The sequence below is a fragment of the Bemisia tabaci genome, chromosome 10 (assembly GCF_918797505.1).
Source record: "Bemisia tabaci chromosome 10, PGI_BMITA_v3".
In the NCBI taxonomy this organism is placed as follows: Eukaryota; Metazoa; Arthropoda; class Insecta; order Hemiptera; family Aleyrodidae; genus Bemisia; species Bemisia tabaci.
In genome coordinates, this window is record NC_092802.1 from 4817042 (window position 1) to 4825381 (window position 8340).

General features: G+C 35.8%; 1 protein-coding gene across 2 annotated transcripts; it reads left to right on the forward strand.

Moving 5' to 3' along the window:
* The first annotated feature begins 707 nt into the window (after positions 1-707).
* LOC109029892 (uncharacterized) lies at positions 708-8064 on the forward strand. Of its 2 annotated transcripts, XM_072304970.1 has the most exons (4): positions 708-862; positions 1507-1770; positions 2665-2956; positions 4220-4359. In XM_072304970.1, the coding sequence occupies exons 1-3, from the start codon at positions 806-808 to the stop codon at positions 2923-2925; spliced, it is 582 nt and encodes a 193-aa protein (XP_072161071.1). In that variant the 5' UTR covers positions 708-805; the 3' UTR covers positions 2926-2956; positions 4220-4359. The 2 variants fall into 2 exon arrangements, with proteins under 2 accessions (XP_072161071.1, XP_018896142.2); XM_019040597.2 differs by lacking the exons at positions 708-862; positions 1507-1770; positions 2665-2956 and adding exons at positions 3675-3823; positions 7137-8064 and having other exon boundaries at positions 4220-4480.
* The last annotated feature ends 276 nt before the right edge of the window (positions 8065-8340 follow it).

The following is an 8340-nucleotide window of genomic DNA, read 5'->3' on the forward strand; positions in this document are numbered from 1 at the left end:
AATTACGCAATTTTTCCATTACCTCCGTAGTTCGCAAACGACCGATCAGTCGAAGGCTCGTGAATATTCTATCTGCATCCTTGGGGCAAAGAGATTGACTTGTCAAAAATACTCCTTACGCAAAACTAATTGTTTTTTTAAACGATAGCATATCTTTGAAAGAGTACCTTTCCCTTGCTCCAATTGCATTGATGCTGTTACATTATCCTTTGCTGCATCCCAAAATTGGGATATTTATGGACGAATCTTGCGATACGCGGTATATAATAACCAACACTGCCCGTTAAATTCATTGATAGCGCCTTTACATTTTCATCAAGTTACATTTTGCAATAAAGAACTACTTTCTGCCTCATTTTAGAAACGACGTAATATACCACTAGTATCTGCTATGCACTTACGTGCATTTATAGATGAGCAAAAATATGGTAGTTCCTCATTATGAAATGTAGTATATTTGCCATTCAGAGTGTATAGTTTATCCACTGACTGAAACTCTGCAACTGTTCATAAATAGTCCCTGCAATACAAATTTTTGGTCATTAGATTTAACTTGCATAAATATTTCATGCGATTTCTGTCTTCAACCCAGTGCATATCAATAAATAAACACACCATTTTGCTTGTTCCTTCCTTTTGTTTTCTTGCAATGTTTTTGCATTTACTCTATCAACATCAATAAGTGAAGCTGATAATTAAGCTGATAAGTAGCATACGCCCCTTGGCTAGTATAGATCGAAAAATATGATATGAGACTAGTGAGACTGTGAAACCTGAAAGTAAATAAAATCCACGTGTTCTCAAAATGATCTTGGAAGTGGTGTTTTCCTTCGGGTTGTTTTTATCCTGTGCTGAAGCTGGGGTAAGAATATTTTCCGTCCACTGAAAACGAACATTCATAAATTGAACAAAACTGCGTATGCGAAAAGAACACGACTGATGCTGCAAAAGACATTGTGGGTTTCCTTTGTAAAAATTTAAGTTTTAATTTGACGATGTGCGATATTTCTATACCTTTCAAAATGATGGTCCGAAAATTGTGAGTCTTAAAGGAACAGCATTCGTGTCAGTTCGTCAAAATATGCTGAAGCAAGTTTTTAATGAAATAATAGGTGTTAATTCCGTTGAATCGTAAGTGAATAACCTCTTATCTTCCACTTATTAAGTTTCAAAGGTCTCATTCAGCTTTTCAAGGTATTTTTGATCATTTAAACATATTGCAGCGCCTGTTCCATCATCAGTGCTCTACAACAGTGGTTCAAAGTTTTCAAGGAATCCGGCAAATGCTTTCATTTCTACAAATTTAAGCATTTCGCAATTACCTATTCGGCTCATTTCATGAACTTATTTGATTTACAAAAATGTGAATTTTACTTGATAAGGCTTTTATTTAAATATTGCTATTTAAATAAAATTGCAAGTACACTTGATAGAAATTATCAGTTCATCAAATTACAATTATGTCTTTTTGATGTAATCTCAAATTAGCTCATTATTTTTTTACAGGCAATAGTGTCGCCTGAGGTCAGTCCAAAGGCTGCTCTAAAAAGTTTGGATAAGCTACTGGACGAACTCAAAATCTTGGAGGAAGGTCGGCAAGAAGGCTTGAAAAATGCAACTGGAAACCCAAAATATAAAACGGACCCTCGAATGGTTGAATTTCTATCTGCCTTATCGCTGGTAGATTCCCTCTTTGTGGTATATCACAAATACTATAACGCGATCAACACATTGATCCACTCGGATGAGAAGTCAGCGGCCGCTCATGAGGTGAGAATAAAGACCATACTTCATAATGAGACCGATTAAATAAGGAATCAAGATCTTGGAGGAAGGAATGGTCCATTTGCAATTTTGAATTAAAATACATCTCTTATAAAAATGCATATCGACGGTGAAACTACCAAACCACGTATCTCGTTTGCGGTGTTTAAAAATCTACGCTCACATTTTATTTTTTGAAATAGACCAAATCAATATCATTCCTTGAAATTTTCACGGAATTTTCTCCGCACCAAGAGGAAAAATCACAGAAATTTTCAAGACTGGATGTTAAGTAGTTTTTCATTTAAAAAATAAAGTATGACAGGAAGTCTGCGACGTCGCAAACCGAGATACGTGGTTTGGTTGTTTCACCGTCGATATGGAACGTATACCATAATGGGGTCATTTTTTCGATTCGAGGTAACATCACTCGTTTGTTGCGGATAGTGTACAATTTCGATTTGATGTTTACTATTGCATTTTGTTAATCATTTCCTAAAAACTGACAACTGTTTCTAATATTTAAAAATGATGAAAAACTATAAATTAATAAATGAACATATTAAAGTAAATCTGAAGTTCAGATAGAGACATGCTAAATATGTCCGATACTGGAAATAGAAATCTGTGATTATTGGCCCTTTCTCTCCTCAGAAATTACTCTCTCTGAGAATGGTTTAACGAACAGTTTGACAGACGAATTACCGAAAAATTTTCAACCAAAAAATTTCGATTAAGTGAAGCTGTAGTGGTGTGTTCAAGGTTTAAATATTGTTTTGTTGAAACCACTGTTTCAATAGGAAGAGGTCTGTGTCACAAAAGTTGACTCCAATCATTCTCTGCGAGCGTTCGCTTTTCATCTTTGATTTTAAATCTTAAAAATAATTATTTTTTTTACAGGCATTAGCAACCATCAAAACATCAAGGCAGCAATCTATCCAACTTGCTAAGGTCATACAGACAAGAGCAGGGAATTTTAAGCTCGATTCGCCCGGTTTAAGCGCAGACAAAAACTTGAACTTCTTACAAACCGTATTCGAGGCCACTCACTTGAAAAACGAGGAAATTGAGGCTCAACTTCGCACGGACTTCTACAGCTCACCATTTACAAAGTATATGAGTGATATGCCAGTTATGCCTGATGTGTCCGACATTTCATAAAATGATGCCCTCTTTTCACATCAATTCACAAGTAGGTTTACGAACGAATGTCTTTTTTACAACTTTCAATCTAGACATACTTGTTTCTGTTTAAATGCATCCAATCTTGATCAGTTGATTTTAATAGTTCTTAGTAAAGGAGGCTACACACTAAAATTAGGCTTAAATTAACAGTTTTATCAGTCAATTCAATTTAACAGGAAATAACAAAGTTGCAGAGACTTTTTAAATTTTACAGAATTGATTAGCTTGACTTTAACAGAAACGGGAGCCAGCTCGATTGCGGTGTTTTAAACATCATGCAATCTTTACTTTGCTTTGAGAAATACTAAAACTATGTACAATAATACAGTTTAAACGATCGTTTTTTTCTTTAAAACTAACAGTGTTTTGGTAGAACAATAAAAACTATTATCTATTCCCGGCATTTTTGTAGATGAACATGAATCTGTACGATTTTGAAAATCACTGGTATTGAGCCGATTCACCTCTATTAAATACGATCCAAAGCGGCTGAAAAAGATTCTGACATTTTAGAAATGACTTGTTAGATAAATAAGATGGCTTGAATAAAAACAATGTATTCTGATAATACCGAGGTAACTCAGCTCCGTCCAAGCTACTATTGGCTTCTCCTCCAATTTTTTGGCCTCGGCGAGACTTTTCTATGTTTCTCCTTCTCCATTATCAATGTAATCAAGTGCTACCTCAGCACTGCAACGAGATGATAAGAGAGTAAAGCACTCCCACAATTTAGTGCAGATTGATTTGTGTAATTTGAAGCCAGTATTGAGAGTGACTTGAAACGAGTGACTGAAAGCTCAATTCACGTGTCCTTAAAATGATTTTTATAGTGATACTTTGCGCTGCGTCTGTTCTTACCGACGCTGATGCAAAGGTGAGTGCACTTGCATGAGCTATTCTGATTGCATCTATTTTTACGGTGCTTCCAAGTACTACGAAACGTTCATTTCATGTGTAGATAGCGTTAGAGCGTGGAATCTGTTATTGTATACATTGACTAGCTAATGTATATAATAGCTAAGATGATCCGTGAAAGTACATGAGTTTCTAACGTTACGTACTTTAACTATTTATTCTATAAAATAATGACGATCCCGTAGGTTAAAGTGCAGAATCTTTTAAGAATAAATCATTAACGACGATATTTGACACGGGAGGGGCGCAAAGAGGCAGTATGTACAGTCCAGCTAATACGAAAAATTGGCTTATTTAGATGTAAAGAGAATGTTTTTCCTTTTTAAAGCTTAATTATTTTGCGTATATTTTGCAGGTAAGGCGGGCCACTGTGAGTCGAAAAGCTGCCCCCAAAAGCGCAGATCAGTTGCTGAGCGAGCTTCAGGTCTTAGAGAAGATTCGCCGAGACTCTTTGAAAAAAGCTTTCGGAAATCCAAAATACAAAGCAGATCCCCGCATGATGGAAAATCTTTCCGTCCTTTCTCTAGTCGACTCTCTCTTTCTTGAGTACCACAATTACTACAACGCAATGAACAAGTTGATTCGCTCCGATGAAGAATCGACGGCTGCTCACCAGGTAACTCATTTGATTCTAACGAGACAATTCCCTGCGGCCTGCGGTGGCGAGGTGTAAATGGTCGATCATGGATATTTCCCTCATTTGAAGCTATGGTGAAGAATCGATTATTAAGGTCTTCGTTTTGCAAGCATCTTGTTAATAGATTCTTCTCCATAGGTTTAAATGGAGATCAATCGATACATCGCAAAGCACGCCGCGCCACTGATTTCCTGATATATGAACTTATCTGGAAAACTATTATAGAGATAATGAGGAAAACCTGAATCAAAAATAAACAAGTTGGTTTTTGCAATCGCTAGCGATAGCAATATTCGTCATGGGAACTTTTGCTTCTGGGATATGAAAATTTTAAGGTACAGTTCGTTTGTAGTATCTTCAGAATTGAAGGGGCTATGTAATTTTGTGTCGACATCTCTTTTTTAACATTTTTAATTTTTTTTCTTTGCATACAAGAAAGCTGTTATTTACCAATTATTTATTTTCGTTGGATTATGTATGGTTTTTGGAAGTTAACGCATTTAACTTTCAGTTTCGTTTTTTCGGCGTAAAGTATGATATTTTTACTCTACGCATATGCCCGAATACGCATCATAACGACGGTGAAACTGCCAAACCACGTATCTCGTTTGCGGTGTTTAAAAATCTCCGCTCACATTTTATTTTTTTGAAGTAGACCAAATCAATATCATTCCTTGAAATTTTCACAGAATTTTCTCCGCACGAAGAGGAAAAATCACGGAAATTTTCAAGACTGGACGTTAAGTAGCTTTTCTTAAAAAATAAAGTATGACAGGAAGTCTGCGACGTCGCAAACCGAGATACGTGGTTTGGTAGTTTCACCGTCGATAAGTGACCTATGTGCTTCCTAAGTTGCCATTTTTTTCATTCAAATAGATGTAACCGAAATGTTAGATGTGTACTACCTATACTACTTTCATGTCATTGCTTTATTTATTTATTTACTTTTTGCGTAGGTATAAATTGTTATTTTTTGCTGAATTTTGGAGAAAATATTGCTTTAAGAACGTGGAATGTAAATTAATTTTATTGAAAAAAGAAAATACCATCATTAATTTGGGCGAACAGAGAAAATATACATCAATATTTGGGTCAACATCTCCCTGATTATATAAAGGATGAATATATTAGTATTTCTGTATCAAAAAACTTAGCTTTTGTCTTCAGAGATACGATGATTCTAGTCCCAGTCAATTTGTTTTATTGAAAAAACAAAAAAACAAAAAATAAATAAATAAAAAAAAAAACAACTGAAATGTTAGACATACTATTTTCATGTCATTCTATTTGTATCAATAGGTACTTTTTGCTTAACTTACGAACGTTGAATGCAAATTAACTTTATTGAAAAAAGAAAATAACGTCATTAATTTGGGGGAACATGTGGCTGATTATATGAAGGAGGTATATTCCAGTATTTTTGTTTAACATATTAACTCACGAGAAAATGTTCGTACATTTATCATCTACTATTAATTATTTTTTGATGATTAGTCTAAAACATTCAATACAATCATTAAAAAGTAGTTCCCATCGTCGGGTATCGAACTCCCGATCGCCGGGTGCCCGCGTCTAATCACAAACATGAGGCGGCTTGGTCAACTAGGCTATGACGGATCCACGTGAGTGGGAGTAAAAATAGCATTTAAAAGACTCGGGCAATGGGCGGGACTTATCACAAGAGACCTTGACTGCTTTTGGATGCGCATTGCTGTAGGAGCCATGGTTCGCACTGTTTTAATGCGTCTCGAGGTTCATCCCATTATGCATTCCGATCGCGGCAGTTGAGCTAAGGCAATATTTGCGTATCCAGGAATTAAATCAATCAATCGAGCTCTGATTTTGACTTCTTTATCCGTAACGAGTCCTCCAGAACAATTTTCCACCTTGTACGATGGTTATTATTTCTTTACTTCTATTTTTCAAATTTGAGGTGGGATAATGGCGGCTTCTCAAGAACACCGAGGTAGGTGATCTTTTGCACCAACGAACAGAAAACTGATGGCGAAAAATAACCAATCAGAACCTCCCAAAAAAAAGAATTTGCCTAAAAACGGAACTTCGTGGTTCTGCGCAGATTTACCAGTCAGACACGACATCTCCAGGAGAAAAAAACTCGCTGAAAGCGAATTTTAGCAATCAACACAACTTGACGTAGAGACATGATTGGCTAAAAAATACAACGGTTTTTGATACATCGGAAAATCAACCAAAAATCGGAGACTGGGCGAAACGCTCAAGGTCGCAGAGGTATAGGGAATCCCATAGCGAAAGCAACGGAACGATTCTAATATCATGGGGAACTCCGTTCCCATGACAATTAGCGAACATACATTTAATTTATCCATTCTAATTTGGACCGTATTACGCAGAAAGGAACCAAGCCACATCAGCCATTGCTAAATTTAATTGGACAATTTAATTTGTATATAAAAACAGTTGTGTTGATTTTTCATGCAAATTTCAGTAAATGGTCTGCATAGAACGAGGCAACTTCCGAAAAATTTTCAAAAAAATCCGCACAAAAGTTCTTTCGTAAATAATGAAATTGTTCAGTTAAATTTAGCAATTGCTGAAATGGTTTAGTTCTCTCTGCTAAACATGGTCCATTTTAAAAAAGTGAAATCTGTTCCAGGCTTTGACTACCATCAAGAGCTCCAGGGAACGTTTAATAAAACTTTATAAAGCCGTGACAGAGAAGGGAGGAAAACTCCAGAAACCCAATGTAAGCACGGACAACCAAATGAACTTGTTAGAAACCGTATTCGGGAAGACTCTCAAGAAGAACGACGAAATCGAAGCAGAACTTCGCGTTGAATTTGAAAAGTCTCCGTTCATAAACCATATGAAAAATATGCCGAATCTACCCAACGAGTCTCCGTTTTAATTCAGTCCACCTATACTGATAAAAATATTTGTGTTCTTGTGTTACCTTGGTTAAGATAGTAAGTGAAACAAAAACCAACAAAAATTGTGTGAGTAATAAGAACGTGAGCCACAGATGCATAATTTTTTTTACAATTTTATTTTTCAGGTAGGTACTAATGCATTTCAAAATAAAAAATAAAATTGTAAAAAAATTATGCATGTTTGGCTCACGTTTTTATCACTCATAATTATTATAAGTAGATGCAACATGCGGCTCAACGTCTATTCAAAAAATGTTGTGTTGATTTCGGTACAATTTGCGGTGAATTTAGCGCAAAAAAACAATAGAGAGACTGGGAGGATGCATTCCTCCGATTTCAACGGTATTCACCACTCATTTTTTATTAAATTCCTTCATGAAAACTAGCTGGCATCTCCTCTTGGAATTGTCAACGTAAGGCTAGGATATATTGTGTTTTACCTCCTGTATTAACCAAACTTCTGTGTTGAAATTTCTCTCTGTGTAAGAAACCACTAAATTTTGCGTAAAAGTTTGGTGCGTTGCCACCCATAACTCTCATAAATTGTCTCTTTCCCTCCACTTCTTATGTGCGTAAACCCATTTGTGTTTACATGTATATAGTGCTGATTGTCGTTTATTGTGAAAAATATACATTATGCTATAAAAATTAAAATTTACCAATCACACTGAAAGTATGATCGATCACTACTACTTAAAAATCGTAGCGATTTTTCACTGATGATGTGATCGAGGTCACATCCATAGTACCGAGGAAGCATGTCATTTCACAACAATACCACTATTCGACTATATGAGAGCTCGTTTTGCCTGCACTTAATATTGAAGGCAAACTGACATGACGTTAAGGTAACCTCTGCTCGCGGTAAAAAGCTAATTTTTGTGCATGTTCGAAATGAGTCCGACGCACAGAAAAAAAGAAGTAGGGGTT